The 21798-nt window shown below is 39.7% G+C and overlaps 1 protein-coding gene across 2 annotated transcripts in view; it reads left to right on the top strand.

Moving 5' to 3' along the window:
• Positions 1–21798, top strand: part of Dl (neurogenic locus protein delta) — a 53511-nt gene that overhangs the window by 17176 nt on the left and 14537 nt on the right. For both annotated transcript variants that reach the window (XM_054229690.1, XM_011186628.3), the window contains 3 exons: positions 4867–4933; positions 14087–14335; positions 21637–21691. In XM_054229690.1, coding sequence (XP_054085665.1) covers positions 4867–4933; positions 14087–14335; positions 21637–21691 — 371 coding nt within the window. The remainder of the gene's footprint in view (positions 1–4866; positions 4934–14086; positions 14336–21636; positions 21692–21798) is intronic.

Below are 21798 nucleotides of genomic sequence, written 5' to 3'. Positions count from 1 at the left end.
TAATAACAGCGCGCCCCTATTTCGCTTGCGCGGAGTGTTATTTTCGTAACACGTGTGACGCTATATGTACATACGTACGTATGCTTCTCAATAAATCTCAATTTCCAAAAATAAATTTTCTTATTTTTCGTATTTTTTTTTAATTAAAACTATAGCGCTTTAATTAAAATTTATATTTTTATATGCACTCACTCAGGTGTCTTCTCTATTCTGCTGCTACTATTATTTATATTTAATTTTTTATTTTTCTTTGCATACCTGCATAATTTCTGGCAAGCATTCTTTAGACTGCCTGTACTTGTGCGGCGCGCTTGTATTTGTTACCCCCGTCTTTGCGACGCACTCAAGCTTCACAATAATTCAGCAATTTTTAACGTATTTTTCAACTATACTTTGCGATCGCACAACGGCTTTTTTAACGCGCAACACAGCGTTCTTCAATGGAAGACACACCGCAGCGCCATAATGTTTAGCTTCGGATGTGGCAATGAAAAATATTTCTTCCTACCACATGCGTATATATGAAACAACAACAACTTTTTATTGCCACATCATCGCTGGCATATGTACTTGCAAAAGCAACTTAGCGCAGTGAACTTTGTCAACATATGTACAACCAGCAATTCCTTACATAAGGGTGATTTACTTACATACTTCCTTCTTCTACTACTCACTTACTTTTTACGCATGCCTTCTTCCGTTTGCCACCACCACCACCAGCACCAGCAGCGGCAACAGCACCATTTCCTATTTCGCATTGCCGCATAGTTGCTGATCGCTTGCTACACGCCATGTGTAATTACCACAGCGCGCATGTGCAACGTCACTAGTCATCATCATTATCAGCATTGCCGTCACTCTCTTTGCCCATATCCACTTTTCTCCACTAACTAACTACTGCGTCGCGTACGCTGTGCGATCAGCGTGGTGCCGCGCGACTTGCTCGCTAGCTGGCTGGCTGGCTGCCTGACTGGTGTCATTAACGTCGGCCATCAGCGCTTGTCAGCGTTCAGCGCGTCATTGTCGTCAACATTGCAAACGTCATCTTTATCATTTTCACAACAACAACAACAGTTTTAGCAATTTAGTAGCGGTTAAGGGATAAGCCGCGGAGATAGCTGTGCATTCGCGCAAGGTACCAGCTCCGGTCGTTTGGTCGTCAACGCGCTACGGCTGTGGCAAGTTAATGTGGCACGTGAAATTCCGCGGTCGTTGTGTTTTTGCTGCTTATCTGCGAGTGCTGGCTTTTTGCGTTATCTATAATTGAATTGAAGTTTCTTCTTCTGTCATTCTCTACTTCTTCTTCTACATTGTCTTTCAGTCTCTAATTGCCATCGTTTGAAGTACTGGTTCGTATTGGTTGTATGTGGCATATATATATATTATTGAAGCAAATATATTTTAAGAATTGCAAACACAAATTTCTCTTCGCAACCCATTTTGTTGCACCATTTTTCTGCTTGTTCCTCTACCAGTTTCTGGGTCATTGTGGCCAATGCTGAAGCGTGCTTCATTGCGTCTGCCTTAAACTAAATACGCAATGCACGTAATTTACTTAACACCCAACAAAAGTAAATACGCTGCGATGCGTCAACTCCAAAAAATTTCTCAGCAAAATTATATAGAATTTAAATTCACTTTACCCAAAGGTATTTACAAACTGAATTGTCAGACGACTGACAGCTACAATAAGGTGAAGCCCCAGCGTTGGTCACCCCCCTTACCAGACCACGCCTGCCTTCGTGCTACCCATTTTGCATGATCAGCCGTGCAGCACGCCTACTTTTCACATACTGTCGTCAGGCGCTTAAAAATAGATGTTGTCAAAGACACTATAACAACAACTGCAATGAGTTGTATGTAGTTTATAGCGGCGCGCGCGTTGGGGAATGTAAACTTTGGGGTCCGCGCTAACAAAGGGTGTTGCTTGGCTGCTGCTGAAATTGAACTTTAATCTCAGGCGCACAACATGCCATCAAATGCATATGCACTTTATATTTACTAACTCATTGACTTGTGGCGGCGGCTGTCTGAAAAATTTCTACATATATGCAACGCTTTTGTCTGCCCCATGTTGTTGCACGCGATCTAGCGTTTCATTATTGCATGCAGTCGCCGTGCAACACGCGCGCTGACAATGATGCAAACGTGTGTATTTTTAGCGCGAACTGTCGCATTGTCGACAGCCACTGCGGCTGCTGTAGCTTCTTCATTTCATTAAAACGGTCCCCTGAAGGTAATTGCAAATAGAAGAAAATTAAAACAATTTATGGGCGGCGGTGTTGGTGGCGACAAATGAAACGCGCAACAGAAATGCTGGAAATTACTGTGCGACGTCATATATTTTATTTGTATACTGTCGGTAGCCACACAGTAGATCAACTGCTGATCGCTTGCTTGTCTGCCAACTTTTGCGACAATGCGCGCCTTGCAAAATAATTCGCCACACCGCGCAATGTTATTTTGCCATTACCAAGTATCACCTACTACTGCTCGCCAGCAGCAACACCTTTTATGGGTATTTTGAGGTGTGCGCACACTTGCGCGCGCGCCTGCTTTCTTTTCGCCACCTCATTGTCGCTTTCGTTGCAACATACTTGCCGCTTGCAATTTATTGCGCGCTAAGCGGCAATCTGTATGTCGTCTGATTTGCTTCCTGCCGTGCCCATATTTCTTGTGCATCGCCTACTGATATTATATCCCCAAATTTATTTTTGCCCAACGCGCTTTGGCTTTGTTAGTATGCCAATAATATAATATTTTTGCCAATGCAAAATTTATTATTTGTACATTTGCAAATGCAATAAACGAGTATTGATTTTTGCTTTAAATTATTACATTTGATTGTGCGCGCACACTGCGCCTTAACTACTCATCATGCACTTGCGCGGCGCGGTGTTGTGTGCTTGCAACATTTTGACGAGCTGCCGATTTTTGACTTGTGACTTGCAATAATTTCCTCTTCAGCGCGCCCAGCTGGTTGCCGCGCGGCGTTACTTGCTCAACACTGGTTGTGCATCCATTCACTAGTGTTGCGCGCAAGCGCATTCAAGTTGCTTACACATTGCGCGGCATTTCAATGCCTTTTGCGCATGAATGCGCGCTGCCCTAACAACTTTTTGTTTTTAAATTCTTCAGCACATTGTTGTGAGTGACCCTTCTCCGAAATTATTCAATAAAATGCCTCGCCTGCAGATTAGCGTAACGTTTCCGACAGCCCACGTACATTGGAAAACATACTAAACAAAATTATAATCCAAAAATCTACATAAAAACTTGTTTCTAATATAAACTATTATTATTTTTGCTGCGTAAATTAATATGCGCGCAACAAGTTCCTGCGTCTTTATGCAATATTTAATGTTAACATTTCACATTTATCATTTGTGCGTTATCATTGTAGGAAGCGCACAACACCCACACATTTATTTATTTAACGAAAACTATATTTTCCACTACAGCGCAACCTGTTTGAACTTTCGAAAATCGAAAGCGCAACATTTTACTGCAATAGTAATAACGCCGAATGGCCAAGGCGTTGGCGCATCCTCCTCTGCATATTTTACGCTTGCATTTTCGAACAGCTTTATCTTCGTTTATTTTATATTCAACAGCGAAATGAAGCCATACAAATATTTTCAACTGCAATCTTAGTCGCTCTGCATGTGTTTTTTATTCAAATTTTATTTGTTTGTTTTTGTATGAATTGAGGGCGCTTTGGCAAGTGGCGTGCACGCATGCGCTCAACCGCCTAGTATGTGCTTTCTGCTCACGGCGCGCGCGCACATTTGCATTTCAAATGCCTGCAACTGTTGCGCTCACCGCTCTCGCCTGCGCACACCGTTACTTATGAATTTTGCTACTTGATTGCATTATTCATAGCTAGCTGGTGAACAACAGCAACAATAACGCGCTTGGCAACTTTGTATTGGCACAGCATGTGCCTACCACCACGCTCGCTCCGCAACACCGGCATATTTTTGTTTTCTGTTTCTTTTATAAAATTGTTTGAATGGTCAGCGCGGTGTAGGCGTTGTTTTTTCCATTAGCACTTTGCAGCAGCGCCTTTTCACTTTTAACTCATATACTTGTGGCATAAGTTTTTCCGCTGCCACTTTACGTAAATATATGTATATAGAGATAGTCGTGTGCTTATCACAATTTATTAATTTGTCACTAATTTAAATTTGCATTTATTTATTTTTATGTTTTTTTCGTGTATGTTTTCGAGTATTTTACGACTTAGCTAATAGCGTGTGCTTTACGCTAATATTTCCGCTGCTTTATGCGCTTTTAGTTTATGAAAAATTTTCGCTTTTGTCGCTGATCATCACCAGTTTTAATGATCCTCATTTTGATGATCGGTGTTTTATTTTTCGCTACGAATAAATTTCTCTTTTACCACTATCTTTTGCTCATATTTTGAGCGGAAATCAGTTGTTGATAATGTAAAAAGCACTGCTGCACGATCATTTTATCGTTTTAAGCGATCAGCGCCTAAATTTTACATCCGTTTAATATTGTTTTTTTACTACGAAAAATGTTAATTAAATGTTAATATGTTATTCTCTGTAATGTTTTCTTTTATTGCTGATATTTTTAGTGATCTTCACTGAACGATCACATTAATCAACTAAAAAAATTTCCAAATTCTTATAAAAAACCATTATTTCTAACTTATTTTTAGCTTCTTTATGAATAATAAGCTATTTTACATGTTTTATAAACCGATCTTTAGTGATCGTGAATATACATTTTTTAAGATTTCTGCATTTTTCATATTATATAAAGATTTTAATTGAATATATGTTTATAAGTCATTATCTCTGCTTTCATTAATATATTTCTTACTTCATTTGTTTACAGGGCACGTTCACACTGATCGTCGAGGCATTACATGACACAAATAACAGCGCAAATACGCGCTCAAACAGTAAGTTGCTATAAAAATAATTATTAAAATATTTCTTTTGATCAAAAAGTACGAAGTTTCTAACAACTTTCTGTTTTCCTTTTTACCTACCCATGTGCTCCCTACCGATCGCGTATGTAGTGAGCGTTTAATTCCACTTCCCTCCTTTCTAATATCAAATACTTTTGCTACCCTTAAATATGCCAATCAATTTACTACACTTCCTTAATACTCCAATTTCATATCTGCCAAATATTTTTACTACTTCCTTCAACGCGCACGCGCAGCACTTGCGATCGTTTGCGCAACCCCAAAGTGGCATGAAGAAATGTTAATTCCACATATATTTTGATATCCTGTTTATGTCATCCCTTTATGTGCGCGCATCCTGTCAAATGAAAAAGACAAAAATTATTATTGCGATCAACGTAAGTCTGCTGAGGATCAACGCATTTTCGCCTGTTTACTGACACTTTTTCATGCTGCCACAGTCGTGCCTGCTTTCAATCAAATTTGCTTTGTCATTTGATATGCGTTTTGGCAGAAGAGCTGAGTTTTTTGTTATACTATACTTCTTTTTGGTTTTGGTTTTTTGTGCTTCTAAAACCTAAGCGCCTGTCACTTGCACATCATCCTGCCACCAACTACCCCTTTGCCTGCTGTACAACGCTCTATAGCCAGCCCTCGTTCTCTGTTGTCTTGTGACTAACATTCTTACCATATTCTGTGCCGTGTTGTTGCTGGGGCAGATTTCCGGCATATTGAGTGGTTTTAAATATCAGCTTTTGTCCCTGTTTTTTATATCGAAGCGTACATGTACATATATGTTGCCACTTAAAACAATGTCAGTTGTTTTAGTCTGGCTTATCCGCTACTTGCAGCTCCCGCATACCCTTTGTCGTACTTTAATATGCTTCATTGTTGTTGTTGTGCTTGTACAAAAACCTTGAAAATGCGTTGCACTTCATTTCATGCTTCTGCAATTTCTACTCGTTCATTACTTTATATCTGCTTTCATTTGCGGCTGCCACAGAACGGAAGTGTATGTGCCGCGCCACCGCCTGTGCAGCGCGCTTGCTGCCTGCCATGTTTGGCCGTGTTTGTGTCTGTGGTAATTTAACGTCGCTTCGTTATTTCACGACTAATTCAGCATTTAGTTGGTATTAATTTAATTTTAGCCACAATTAATTTAACCAACATCCAATACGCCATCTTCACTGGCGCGCCTCCTACTCCCGCTCGACTCCTTCGCGGTCACTGGTATGGACGGACGAACGCGTCTGCAAATGCAGCAATTACTTTGACGTGTAGCAGCACTCTCCGTTGTTGCCACAGCGCCGCAATTGCTATTGCTGTCTGCCACTCGTTAAATGTTGCAAATATTTTAATCCAGTCAGCGGCAGCAATGAATGCGACCGCGTTTTGTGTTGCTCTTGCTGTTGCTGTAGTGCGCTTATTCGTCTATTTGCAGTGAGCCATTAAAAAGCGCCGCCGAATCACGACTTTTGTGCGCGCTGACTGGCTAACTGGTTGCATGATGTGTCTGCATGGCTGTCTGTCTTCCTGCCTTCTGTTGGCAGATTTCATTGTCTACTCTTGCAACACCACGCAACATTTCAATGTTGCACGCGCTGCTGTGCTGCTGCAGTGGCTCGTCGTTCCTGCTGCCGCTGCCGCCAGTTGGCATGTGGAATCGCAGAAATAACTCGCGCGCTATCAAATTTTTAAATTGTTTTTATTTTCACTTCTTTATTTATTGGATTTTATTTATTGTCTCGCCAGCAGTTGCCTAGTAACAAGCGCTTAACAGCGTCGCTAGTCTGGCTAGTTGCATGTTTGCAGCGCCTTGCAACTCAACCGCGGTCTTTGCTATTTCACAGGGCCAAAATCAACGTTCATGTTGGGCATCGTGTAATCCATCTCGTCTGTATCTATATATATACTGCTCGTTTTATGCGCACGAATATCGCGCTTTACTCCTTTTTAAATTTAATGCCAACCAACAAAGCAAAGTACCTGCTGTTGCATGCCAAACATGCAACACTCTCTTGCTGACTCAAACATTGCTTGCCCTTTTTATTCAACTATTTTTTTACTGGCGCGACACCCAACGCCCGCCTGCTATCACGCTGTCAACTGAACGCCAAGCGCGCATTTATCGCCCGCTAACTGCAACATCAACAATGTTTTACTTCTTTTGCCGTGCACATTGCGCTTGTTGCATGCCAATAATGTCGCATTGCCTGCCTTCTTCTTTTTTTTGTTTGCTTGCTTGCCGCAGACGCATCTTCGATTTCCGTTGCTGTTAACTTTTTTGCTTGCTCACTGTCGCTTTGTTGCAATTTAAATTCCTTTTGATTATTCAAAGCGATAAAATTGTTTTGTCCTGCGACAAAAAAACCAACAAACACACATGTGTGTAAGTACATGCGGCAGCGTGGCATGTTGCACATCAATCGCGCACTTTACAGGCTTGAGCAGCGCTTTTTTGTTGGGATTTTTTGGCATATGCCAACCTGCAGCGACCACACAGCGCTTGTTGCAAGTCGAACATTTTTTCTATATTTTTCTGTAATTTTTTTTAAACGCGTTTGTTTCTTTTATTCAATTATGCGCGTTTTTATTTCATTTTCAGGCATAAATTCCTTTCTACTCAATCAGCTATAAAATGTTTCAATGCCTCGACCTACAAAACGCCGTCAATATTGTCCAGTTCATTTAGTTTTAATGTTCTTTTGTTCAATCTCACTCGCTTAGCTTGCCTTATGTGCTTCATTTTTTCTTTCAGCTCCAATGTCACTTGTTAATCGTCATTGGCAGCGCATATTACACCGCAACAAGTTACCTGCAGCATTTTCTCTACACATTTACCATTTCTAACAACGAACTTCTCACATTTCCATATATTCAATACCAATCGCAGCCAGTCAACAGCTGCTCTACCTGCCAGCGGCGTTTTTTCTCTTCATTTTTTATTATTCTTTACCTTTTGTAATGCCTATTGAATGCTTGTATGTTAATATGTTGCCAGTGTGGCATACTATTCGTAACGATTTTCCCAGGCCTCCTCGATGCGATTGATTTATGTTTCCTACTTCTACGTAGAAAATAGTCAAACCAAAAACAAAAAAAAAAAAAATACTTTCTTCTTCAACCTTTTCCACATTATTCGGCCACTTCATTGTCTCAGCAAACACTTATTGTAGATTTTCGGTTTCTCAGCGGCCTATAGCGCCTATTGCTGTTTCCTTAATTAAAATTTTCCTTACACCATTACGATCGATCCAAACACTGTTGCCTAAAAATAAGGTTTTGTGGAATTTTAATTATACTTTTTCATGCGCATCGCACACAAAAAGGTCGAAAGGAAGATCTCATGCGTCTCTTCTTTACAACCTTGTTGGCTTTTGTTTCCCACTTTTTTCCATAGAAAATCGAAAATAACTCCTACATCATCCTAATGATTTAACATTGCCACACGATTTTTCATTTTCCATTTCAATGCAGCCGCCGTGCCGTTGTTAACCTGCAATCTCGGTGTCTGCCTACATGCCAATAACGCGCAACGCCTCCTCTTCGTTGCTTTTTGCTGTTGTTCATGTTGTTGTGCAATGGTTGTTGCATGCGCGCTGGCATTTCACTTTTTGTCTGTGCATTGCGTGCATGTCCTGCTGTGCGCATCCTGTTGCGATTTTTACTTCTCCTTTCAAATAACTTGCTGCGCGCACTTGCAGTGCCTGCCACCTTCGCCGCCAACAAAAACTGGCTTTTGTGGTGGCACACAGTGTGCACGTTGTTTCTTTTGATGTTGCATGTCGTTTGTAGATTTTTATCGCGATTCGTAATATTATTGCATTTTTTGCAGCAACTCTCGGTCTTTCAACTCCTTTGAATTTAACGCGCTTTAATTTTATGCCACATGACTCGACGCTGCAAACTCCTCTTGTCAAGGATTAATTTCATTAAATTGAAATTGTTGTTGCGCTGTTGCGTGTATTTTGTTCATCGTTTTTTATTTTTTTCGTTAAATATCATTTTCTCGTTACTTTTTTCATGCCATCCTTACTTTACGCCTGTCCAACGCTATCTGTCCAGCTGTCGCACTCCGGCTAAGCGTCCAACTAACCAGTTGTTGTTGGCAACAACTTTTTAATTCGGCATAAATTACGCAAAAAATGCAATGTTTTTTATGCGCGCCGCATGTCGTATGGCTTACAGTGCTTCGAAGAGTGTATAAGTTGCTGTGGCGCTTCAACTGCTTCGAGTGTAGCTTACAGCGTCAGCATTAAATAATTTTGTATTATGAAGTTGCCACACGTCTATCGAGTAATGACATGTGTTTAAGTTCTAAAACCTGAGATTCCCTGCTCATGATTTCAACCTCAAATTATCTAATTAATTTAGTAATCCCAAAACTCACTTCAAATGGTTTCATTTTGCACTGGCTTTTCTCCAGCACTTGGTTTGCTCTCTTATGTATATATTAGCTTCTATTTTCAATTAATCCTAACCTGAACTCTTTACTCCTGCCGTTCAACATTCCCCGTGTGCAGGTGTTTTGTAATATTCGCCAATGGTTTTGCATAGAGTTCATACTTCAACTGCATTCTTCATAATTTTATATGTTTTAATGTTTCTCTTTTACATTTTTCTTTGAAATTCTTCTTCGGCGCATTATCGTTTTTTCTGCCGTGTTTACTGCTGTTTCTTAACATTTTAACCTCTTCTTGCTGGAAACGCGCTTCTACACCTACCAATTAATCTCTGCCAATGCCAAAGCAAGCGCTGCTGCAAGTGCTTGTTGCAAGTTGTTAAATGCTTATCTTTTAATTTTAACTTGATGCTTTGCTTGGCTGACTCGTTGGCTCTGTGGCAGTATATCGAAAATATTTTCAGATCTCTCGGTGTGTTTTTTCATCGTTGTTGTTATGTTTGGGTTTCGCTTCTTGCTTCGCGCGTCGTTTGTGGCTTGAGTGGCACTTGTGCTCTGAAAATGTTGTTGTTCTTATGTGTTTACTCGTTGTTTCGAGCTTATGTTTTTGTTGTTAGCTCTTCGTTCACTTGTTGCTTATTGTTGCTGTGGCTGTTTTTGTGTGTACGTTTGTTTCTTCTACGTTTTATTTTTCGTACGCGTTGCAGTCCCACCGCGCTAAGCTGACATTACTTCAACGCATACATGATATGTTTCCAAACTAGTTATTATTAATTTTTAGTGTTTTTCGCTTGAAATCTCGCACTAATTAGGCCGAAAATTCATATAATAAATTTTTTATTTGGTCATACGCCGTGCAGTACACCTTTTCATTGTCAACTGCAGGAAATCGTATGCATTGACAACTCACATATGTATGCAACACGACTGTCACACAACTCTACTCGTCTGGTGACAAGCGCTCCGTCAGGCAGCGTTGCCAGTTTTTGTGGCACTTGACCAGTTCTACGCCGAACTTCTAGTCAACTAATTGTGCCGTGGCAGCCAGTTTGGCCACAAACACGCTGACAATACGTTCAATTCTAACTAGACTACGGTAAATATGCGAAAAATGTCATTTACTATTGAGACTTGGTGAATTTTGATAAATTTTATGCCTTTTTGCAACATGTTGCATACAACAAATAACCGGTTGTCAAAGCAGAAATTCCTGCGAATGCGAAAACGCTAAATTTTGCAACGCTCACAAATTAACTTAATTAATTAACAAGCAAATGTTGCCAGCACAAAAAAATTTCGAATTCGAAAATTTAATAAAAAAGACTGAAAATTGCAAAAGAGACGAGATCCCGAGTACGGCACCTGTTCTGGCAGCAACTCTTTTTTGCTGTGTTCTTTTTGGTAAAAAAATAGTAAATAAAATATGCTTGCATATTAGAAAAAACCGCTAAGCGCATGTGCTGGGTCGCCAAGTCACCTCACCACCGACGTGCATCAGCTGGCTAGGAGGCTGTTTGACTTGGCTGGCATGCAAGCTTACCTCAACATACACACAACTGCGGAGATTTGTGTGTGCCACAGCGTGTCTGCGCCGCCAGTGTGGCATGTGGCATAGTGGAGTTGCATACTTACAATCACACACAAGCACTCACCATGCTGGCATTCCAATGGATTTTCGGAATTTTTGCGTGGCACCTTCATATGCCTTTCTGTCTATCTGTCTGTCTGTTGGTTTCTCTGTCGTTGCGGCTGCGCTGGTAATCAGCTAAAAGCTTTGCACATTTGCGTTCGCCATTAGCTGTTTATTTTGTCTGATATTACATTTGTTGTTGTTGTTATTGTTAGCGTTGCTTGCATTTTTTCATCGCCTCCCGCAGCTGCTTATAATTTCTGCACACATACGCACAACGTAGCGCAGCAAGGCATAGCAGAGCGCAGCAAGTTGTCGCGCATGCGCACAGTTGGATTTGTAGTATGACAGGTTATTAGACGCACATTTTTTCTTTCTACAAATTTTAGCGCAACCACACCGCATATGCATTAGCTAACTGCGCGCCTTGTTGTTGTTCTTCATATTTGTTGTTATCCCACAAAAATGCGGCAAGCCAACTTACGCATATGAAATATTCATAATAAAAAATTAAAAACGCATGATAATTTATAACAGCAAAGCAAAGAAAAAAAAAATAAAAATAAATAAATAATAAACATAAAAAGTACGAACGTCTTAACGTCGTCTCCTGCGTGAAGTTACTAATATTTGCGCGTTAGCGATTTGATGATTTGATTTCCTACATTTACGTGTGGCATGAAGCATGTTTTAAGCGATAAAAGCCAGAAAACTAGTTGTTAGTTGCTAGTTGCTAGCTGTCGCACTTAAAACATATTTTTGTTTGTCAATTTTTCTTGCAACTTTTTAACGCATAAAAGCTGTGACAGCTCGCCGCCAATTCCGTGTTTGTTGCACGCTGGGAATTGCCTTGCCACGCCTGACGCTGTCATGTGGCGAGCGATAAGAGCGAAATTTTGCTTTTGTAGGCTGAAGTGGGAAATTTATTGCGCTAATATGTGGCATGCAGGTGTATGTGATAAGCTGATTTGGGGCAAATGCAGTGTGGTGGAAAATTATGCCACTTTCATAAGTAAGTGTGCCTACAATAGGTGATTGTCAGTTGGTATGAGTTGCTTTTTGTACTACAGAGAGATTTTAAACAATTTTTGTGTAGTATTGATATACATATATTGTAGAACGTGATTCTTGACTTTAGTTGTTCAAAATTTTTTAATATGGATTTTTCGTCTTTCAATTAATTCATTCAAAATCCAAAACTATTTTCCATCAACAACGCTTTCACTTGCCATATCGCCAACGCTTCACAAACATTCTAAACACTTGTTCCGACCAGCTCATTGCTTTCTGCTCACCTTTTTCCTCTCCTGCCAACACTCGCCAGCCACTCTATTGGCAACAGCAGTGGCATAAACACGTACCACCGGCTGCCGGGCAATTACACGGCCGCGTTTGCACTATCATTTCAAGTAGATCTCGTTTAAGTGTAGTGCAAATTAAATGCGACAGCAGCAACAGCCAATGCGAGATGGAAGGTCTAAGCCACCGACAAACACTTTTGCTTTTGTCAGCTACTTGTGAATGCCATAAAAAATGCCAGCTAGGCTACATTAAGTGCGCGCCGTAATGCCGTTGCGGTTCGTTGCTTAAGTCTTTAGTTCTTGCAGAGGGCGAGGCGCGCAGCAACAAAATGCGCTAACCTCGAAAATCCAATCCTAAGAAATTGTTGTTTATTGTTATTGCTGACCGCTGTGCCATGACGATTATGCTGCTGCTTGGCTTTTATGTGATACTACGCGCTCTGGCTGCACAGACGGACTCCAGCACCCCATGACTTTGTGCTAAAAATTTATTTTCTTTCTTTTGTTTTTGCAACTTTTACTATGCTTCTCCGGGTTCTTACGGACATTGCGGTATTCTTGCATTTTACGTTTTTGCGCACAATCACCTTGGTGCCCCTACACGGTTGCACGGTGCAATACCAGTCGCGTGTATAATAATGCGGTTTACATACAGACACACACATATTGCATGTCATTATTTTGCTTTTGGTTTGCCTGTGTGTGTGTGTATTTCGTTGCTAGCCATGCGGGAGATTTATGTTGCATTCAACTTTAAGCATCGTCACCGCAATTTTGCTGCTTTTGCTGTTGTAATTTGATGTTGGCTGTAAAATTGCTGTTGCTTTTCGGTAGTTATGTTGTTGTTTTTGTGTGCTTATCGTTATTTCTTTGCTGTTTTCGCCACACCACACTTGCAACTCACCATTCATGCACCTGCAATTTTGCATCATATACACCACAGTCGTGTGTTTTTGTAGAAGTTTTTACGCACATATACATATGAATAAATAAATTTCCAGCAACTTGTGCACAATTTTATATGAATTTTGCAACTCACTTCAACAAATGTTGCTAGCAACATCTCACCAGACCGGTCCTTAGTTGGTAATTTGCTTGCCACGCCGTCAAATATCGACAATTTACTCTTTAAAAATGAACTGTTCAGTGTTCTTTTCTAAATTTTACTAAAGGTTCTCTCGTCAGTCTACCACGTGAACGATACAAGAATACAAAATTCTCACAACCCCGCTTTCCTTAGAAACCACGCTAATTATAGTGTTGTGTTTAAAATACGAAATTAACAAATCAACAACAAACAGCGCACATTAAAAAAGTGTAGCAAACAACTTGTAGCGCCTAAAAACATTAAGATAAGCATCTATAATTTGAAGATGCGGCAAACAACTTCATATCTTTCTACTTACAGTAAACCATGTGTATTTCTTGTTTATCTACCTGTTCAACATGCCAACTAACCAAGTCAATCTGCTTGTCCCATCTTCCATACAACTGCCAAGTACTTGCATCTCATATACACTGCTGCATTTCTTCACGGCTCAGCCTCTCATTTTCACTAATGCACAATAATTAATCTTCATTTAATAGCCTTAACCGCCGGCATACGCGCAAAAGAATGCGCAAGTGTACATTTAGACAGCGATAAGTACCGCTGCAGCAACTCCATGTAGTTCTCCCATTAACCTCAAGCAAAAATAAAGAATTTTAAATGAACGAGTTAAAAATGTTGCCTGAAAATTTTTTCCAGCTTTCTTTTTCTTTATTCTTTATATTTATTTTTTTTTTATTAATTAATTTCTTTTTATTTTCAGATTTGCTTATCCAACGCTTATCGCTGCAACAAGTACTCGAAGTATCACCCGAGTGGAAATCGAATAAAAGCGAAGCTCAATACACCTGGTTGGAATATGATTTTCGTGTTACCTGCGATGCGCATTACTATGGAGCTGGCTGTGCGAATTTGTGTAGGCCACGTGATGATCCCTTCGGACATTACACCTGTTCGGAGAGCGGTGAAATTATCTGCTTGACTGGCTGGCAGGGTGATTATTGTGATAAAGGTAAGGAACCACACTAGATAATGATAAATTTACTAAATAAAATATAAAAATAAGAATAATAAAAAAAAAAACAATTAAAAATATAAAAAAAGATTAATAATGAAAATAAAAAATAATAAAATTCAATAATAAATCCACCCTTCAACGCATACAGTACAGTATACGGTTTATTTATTAACCCGTTGCCACCGCAGCACGTATAAATGATGCACTCATTCATTTATTCGACAAATCGCTCACTTCCTTTCTTGATTAAAACACATGTCTGCTCACTTACTTACCCAAGAAGCTGCTGTAGTCGCTAACAACACTACTAAGGGCCCCTCACGTACTTCTACCTCAGCAACCTTGCCACATCGCCGGTGCTACGCACTTTTCGCCAAGTATATCATTCATAAATGCATTGAGGAACGCAGCTCTGCAGATCCTACGCCAATTTTTGTGTGTGTACCTTTATAGCTCATTACTTTCTTTTGGCAAATTATAGCCAGATAGAACGCGAACGCTACGCAGCGCCGCAATTTAAGGCCATTTACTCGTTTAAGTCGGCTACAAGCGGCAGAAAAACCGGTGCAACCATGTGGCAGCTGTATTTTTTTGGCAATTGCAATGCTTCCGATTTGCTTTTGTTGTGTTTGTTTTCACAACAACTTGCGATACTTTTCGTTTGTCCGTTTGCTTAAAGGAAAAAAATAAAATAAATATTAAAGCACGCACACATATACACTCTCTCGTCGAAGGACAGCAAACTGACAGCGTTCACCGAAAAAAGGAAGCGCTCAACAATTGCGGGCACCGAAAAAAATGCTATATTTACCATAAAATTCAAGGTGTAATCAACATCCGCTGGCGTGGAGCGGGCTAACAACGAAAAAATTTCGAACAACAAAAAGGAGAGAAAGAAGAAGAAGAGGAGCAGTGAGTGGCGCAGCTGAAGGGTCTTTAAATTTTGAACACAAACGCAACACACACATAAACCGACTCACCGCCGCTAGTTGGCTGCTCCACTTACTTGCGTGTTTGTCTGCCGCACAGAACATATCCCTTCGTGGAGCGCACGCAAAGCGATTGTTGTAGTGGTACGACAGGTATTGGCTGCAACAAAAACAACAAAGCACACTATTTGTCTTGCACAAGCAAGATCAAGCAAGAAGCTGCTGCCTCCGAAGTAACAACCGAAAAGGGACGCCGAAATAACTGAAGTGCCTGCTTGCTTTGCTGCCAGGCTCTGGAAGCCGCTACTTAATGCTCCATATGCACCAACACCAACAACAATAAGGTCGAATGCTCGTTTCCTTCATGCGCTGCATGCCCCTCCCTCGCCCTCACCTGAGTGGAGTGCCCAGACTGTAGCGTGGGAAGATTTTTCTTAGGCTCTTGCTTTGCTTGCCTACAATATGCTGTCTTCCTGTGCGTGTCCCCCCCTCCGCTCTCACCAGCAGCGCTCATTCATTGTTGGGTTCTTTAGCATAGCAAAGTGTAGAGCGTAGCATGGCGTGTTATGTATCTTGTCTTGATCGACATTCTCTGTGCTGCCTTTTTTGTTGCAAGAATCTACCAAACTAAGCAGCCTCTCCCCAAAAAGTTGTGTTGAAAAAATTATATTTTACGACCGAAAATCCAAACAAAAAGATTATGAATGTTGTTGCCTTGTCGGCTTAGCTGAAGCTGCAGCACTTCATTGTGCGGCAGTAAAGGGTTTTTCGTGGTTTCTATTATGCCGCTGACTTATTCTTTCAATGGAGGAGATTCTAAGCTTATTTTGATTTATTTGAAAAGAATATTGATTTCTTCGTGGCGCTTGTGTTTAATAAGCTATAATTGTTCGTTATATTCTGCGTTACCTTGTTCCTTTTGGCCCTCTTGAACGCTGTCTGCTTTATTTTTACGTATTGTTTCAACACATTCTCGAAAAGTTCTATTTTCCCAAGTTTGTTGAGAAATTTCCACAGCCAACAATTGTTAATCGCAGTCTCTCGGCATAGTTTTCTTTAGAAAATTAACAGCAGCATTTCATTGCACTTTCTTTTGTTGTTCTACACTACCTCAGCATACATATATATATCTACGAAACAACGAAGAATTGCTCCCAGTAGTCCCTACCAGTTCTCCTAGAGTACCATTCACTCGATTTCCTAGCTTATTTCCGCCTCATAACTTCGTCAAATACCCGCGTTCAATGGATCGTTTCAACTCGCGATCGCCGCCATTGAAACAAAAACAATAGCACAAAATTATAAGCTGAAGCGCGGACGATGACAAATGAAATTTTCTACACTCATTGATTTTGTACTTGTAATTTACATATAATAAATAACACATGCATACATACATGTATTCATTATTCCCCTTCTACATATAAAGCATGATCAAGCAATGATCGTGTACTTTGCCAGCACTTCCTTGTAGCTTGGGCAGTAGTTAAAAAAAATTACAGAAATCAATGTCAACAACAGGTACTACAGCAATACACACTCGCCAGCGTGCTTCTATTCATCGCCGCATTTCGTTCCCGATCGTACGCCGATCGTGGCTGAGACAATAATTACACTTTAATTTGAATGTTTGCTTAGGTCCACTGTATGTAGCTACAAAAGAGCAGTCGGTAATTCAAATCGATATTTACTCTCTTGTGTGTTCAATATTTTTTTTTAGTTTTTTATTATACAAAATTGCGCCGTTCACCTTTTACAACATTTTTTTTTTTTTTTTGTTAAATCATCCCATTTGATTTGACAAGCAAGTGATTTTCAATAATGACAACAAAAACAATTTATAATAAACGCGTTGAAAAAATTCGTTTCGCCACACATATTTTTCAAAGTGGTTTTCTTACGAAAATGACATAAACTTTAAGCAAGCAAAGCGCGATCGATCAGCTCGCTTGATCGGTGATTTGTGTACTCGCACATTTGTTTTTTTTTTTTTCATTTCATAAATTCATTTGCTTTTCTCGTACTTAGATTCTTGCAGCAACTTCAAATTGTTTGATATGTTAATGACTACTCGAAAAACTACTTAAGCTGTTTGATTAAAAAAAAAAAAATATTTAAAAAAAATTGTTTAGTTTAAAAAGAAATAAATGAAAAAATGTATTTAAAAAATAAATAACGCTCTGCTTAGCTAGCTTCACGTGCTCAAATAGCTTTTATTGTACATTTTATTTTGGTAACCCATCACTCATTAATGTAGTTGCTTGTGCGCATGCGCGTTGTTATGTTTACTTGTTGCTACTTCACCCAAAAAATCGTTCACTGTACTTCATTTGAGTGAATGGTCTGTTCTACATTTCAACAGCTGTTTATTGTTGCGAAATTTTTGCGCATTTTTAATACTTAATAGTAAAACTATGCAAAAATAAATTAAAAATATATAATTCAAATTTTCTATTTGCTTTTTTGCTTAATTTAGACATTTTACAGTTTCTTGTGCACTTTCACGCATAGTTCAGCAAACAAGCTTTCACTAAAAAGCGCTGATATGTGAAAGCTCAGTTTCTTATATGTAAAAGCTCTGAACTTATGAAAGCTCTTTCACTTGAAGACTTGGTTTGTCTACTTTTAAGACTTTAAATTATTAGCATTTTTCAAAAAAGCTGCAAAGCTTTCATTATTAAACGAAAGCTTCTTCACAACAACGAAAATACTTTCATGCGCTTTACTTAAAATGAAATTTAATTTGCAATTTGTTATTAGAACCATATTTTCCCACCATCTTACCCATTTATAATCTAGTTTATCTAAGCGATCGCTATCCCAGCACAGCAGCTGACAACCGATTACCATTTTAAGCTATAAAATCTACAAATATCTATAGCTTCGTTGATCGCAAACACACAGTGAAAGTGCTTACGTTGGGAAAAATCGCACCGCAGCAATTTTGTAATACTCGCTCAGTTATTGCATTTACCACATTAACAATAATGCATGTGCAACATCGACTGGCTAGCTAATGCACATGGAGCGCAAATCCTTGCGGGCGTGTGAACTTGTGCACGCCACACACACATGCGCCCATTCGCATATATGGCAACACCAACTGGGATTCCCTTGGAGAGGCTTACAGCCGCTGCTGCGCTTACTCACTCACGCCTGCGCTGCCGCTTGTGCATGCCTTGTGGCATGAATGCGATACTGCAGCCGTGTGCGCCCACTTAGCCATACATAAATTCACTTTCAGATGTAGCAAATCGCAGTTGCCACTAGTCCTTGCACGACACTGCAACACTCAACGGTTGCAGCAACATCGTCGCGTAATAGCGCGCACTGTGGCAATGAGCCGCCATGCGACGCGACTATTTATGTAACTGCCCAACTGTTTCATTCTCTCTAGCCACATAAGTCTTTGAGAATGCCAAATGCCTCACAATATTATGCATTATTGCCTTTAAGCGTACGCCTCGAGCGCGGCCAAGGTGAGGAAGGACGCCGGTATGCTGGCGAGGAAAATTAAAAGGCGAATGCACACTTCAGCGGAAAATCAGGAAGGCAGCAGGCGCGCTCTACAAAAGCAAGAGTTGGCTGTTGGAGTCTTCAGAGTAAAAAAAAAAAAAAACGAAAAGGCAGCGCAAAGCGAAAATACGCTCACGTTTTTGTGATTTTCTAGCAATTTTACTGTTTCGCACCCGAAGCTAGGAGACTTCTCAGCGCGCCGCAACCAAACTTTAGAATGAATAAAAAGTCAGCGAGTGGCAGCTATTCGAAGGGTAGACGTCTGTCTATCTGCCGCTTAGTTAGCATCGACTTTATGTATTTGTTGCAAACTCAAATCAGCCAAGACATCAATCGAAAAGGACCACGAGCATTCCACCAACAACAACGCGGCTTACATGCGCCGTCGCAAAAGATGTAGCCAGATTCCACGATCGAGTAATTCCTTGTTGCTGTTGTTGTTGTTGGCCGATTTTATTAACCTTTTTCCACAACGACTCGTCTCGATTAGTTCACTCGCGTTCTCGTGTGCTTTTGAATGAATTGTGGGTTGTTTGCCGCGTCTCTCCCGCACCCACCACCTGTGCTGGTTTGTGTGTATGTGCGCTTGGAATTTCAAAGTCAATCGCAATGCGTGGCAACATTTATTTCTGGCAGCATCTTCTCGCGTTTTTACTTCTTTCTTTCTCTTTGTTGCACAACTTCAACTGTATACATACATACATACGCATGCCATAATGGCAACTCCCATCTTGGTTGCGCTGCCCCCTTCATTCTGACTGCTTGCCCTTTTACTGCCCGACCCTCGGTAAAAAACACGTTTGCCGCATATTTCTGTTGTTGTTGGTGGTGTTGCTTGCAACATGCGCAGACACATATAAAAATTAAAATTGTACAATACTTTGTATGCTCATACATACATATGTACGTGTTTGCTGGAGTTGGTTGCTCTCTTAACTAAATGCCTCGTCTACCCATCGACCGGCCGGCTTGCTGACTAACTGCCTATTTCGTCTGACTCGAAAGGAGGCTTGGGAATCGTTTTGTATTTTGACCATGAGATTATTTCATTTTCTGTGTTTCCTTTTTGCCACAACAATGATCGGCATTGCTATCGGTTGTTGTTGTTATTGGTTATTGTTGGGGTTTAGGGTTTTTAGCTACTATCTACCTTCTGGCTTATACACGTCATTGATTTTATTTTGTTTAAGTTTGTAGAGGAAGTTTCTCTGTGCTAAGTAAAAATTCCTTTGATACGAAATAGCCGCTGTGAGAGAGTGTCTATATTGATGTGTATGTGGGGTGAATGTTATAAAAAAAATTAGTTTGCAAGCATATTAAATGCATATAAATGCAAAATCGTATAAAATTCAATAATTCTGTACATTTTTTTAAAAAGTGTCTCTCAGATACAAAAGTATCTGTGACGACAAATTGTGCATTTTTGCAATAAATTCTAAACTAAACCTGTTATGCTGGCTTATAACATCAATTTAGCATAGAAATTGAAGTGTATCTATAAGATACAAAAGTATCTGCGACTGTAAAATGTGCATTTCTTGCAATTTTTATTGTAACTATTCGTTAGTTGTTAGTTCGTTTATAAAATTATACATTTTACTTGTTTTAAAAGTAGTTTGCTAATGTTAGATGCAAAACATCTCAACAAAATTACACTAACACTGACATTAAATTTAATGAAAAAGTAAACGTCGTCAAATCAGCGCTTAGCTGCGAAAGTGCCTTTTCACCGCACGAAATCACAGAAAACACTTCATAAGCCACACAAGCTAATGTGAGAAAGGCAAACAAGCCAGACACTTTACATTTGCATACATAGTCGCAACAGCAAGCGCTTGTAAGACGAGCGAAAAACCCCAACATAAAATACCAATAAAAATCAAACACCTGCAATTGCACATCCGCGATGCAGCATCGCAAACAACTTGTATTGATGATGTATCTCGCCAATTGCGAATGCAACCCAATGAGTGTGGTGCTGTGTACGCGGGCGCTCGCGCGCATACAATTAAAACGAAAAAGTTGTCCGACCGCTTGCAATCAGACGGGCAAAAGTATGAGCGCTAGAGAAAATTATTGTATATTTGTGCGCTTTTTATTGCTTATCTCATTTGTGGCGCTCTCACACCCGCGCAGCGCCACATTAGTGGACCACAGTGACGAGAGCAGCAAGGGGTGCATACCATACCTTGTGTTGGCAATAAAAGCAACGCAACAATTGCAATATCCCATCAAAAGCGACGCGTCGACGACCTACACCTTCGCATTTTATTGTTATTATTATTGGTGTTGTTGTTGTTGTTGTTGAGTGCCTTCACCACAACTTTACTTAGACATTCAACTTTCTATTTTCCATGCGCCGCTGCAAGTTTTATCGTAATATTTTTATGTGCTGAGTTGGGATGTCTTTCTGTCGTTGTGGAGTTGGTTGCCGTCCAAAAAAAAAAATTAAATTAAAAATATGCATTTTATTTAAAAACTCATCGCTTTGATGTTTGTAGCTTGCGTTGTGTGTTGTTTCTATTTTAAAAATACATTTCAGCTGGAAAAAAGCATAAAAATGTGGCAAGTTTATGGTGTTGACTGCGGAAAAAGTTGAAAAATATTATAAATCAAAGATGCATATAATTTTAATATTTTTTATTATCATTTTAAATATTTTTTCTAATGAACTGTAGTTATAATTTTCAAAAATATAAAATTAAGAATCAACTCTTTAATATAAAATGAACTATTTTAGTATTTAATTTTTATATTTATACGATTATCTCATAGCTTGATTAATAACACAAACAACAAATTCGCAATAAATGACTCATGTCTATTTCTATTTTCATCTTCTCATTGCAGCTGAGTGCACGAAAGGCTGCGAACATGGCCATTGCGACAAGCCCAACCAATGCATGTAAGTATCTATACAGCTAACTATTAACACATAGAAATAAATAGAAATAAGTGTTAGTATTGCATAAACAAAGCAAATGCTATTAATTTCTTAATAACCACACGAAA

Source organism: Zeugodacus cucurbitae, chromosome 2, assembly GCF_028554725.1.
Source record: "Zeugodacus cucurbitae isolate PBARC_wt_2022May chromosome 2, idZeuCucr1.2, whole genome shotgun sequence".
NCBI classification, from domain to species: Eukaryota; Metazoa; Arthropoda; class Insecta; order Diptera; family Tephritidae; genus Zeugodacus; species Zeugodacus cucurbitae.
Note: the sequence above shows the minus strand (reverse complement) of the source record. Positions and strands in the feature narration are given on the sequence as shown.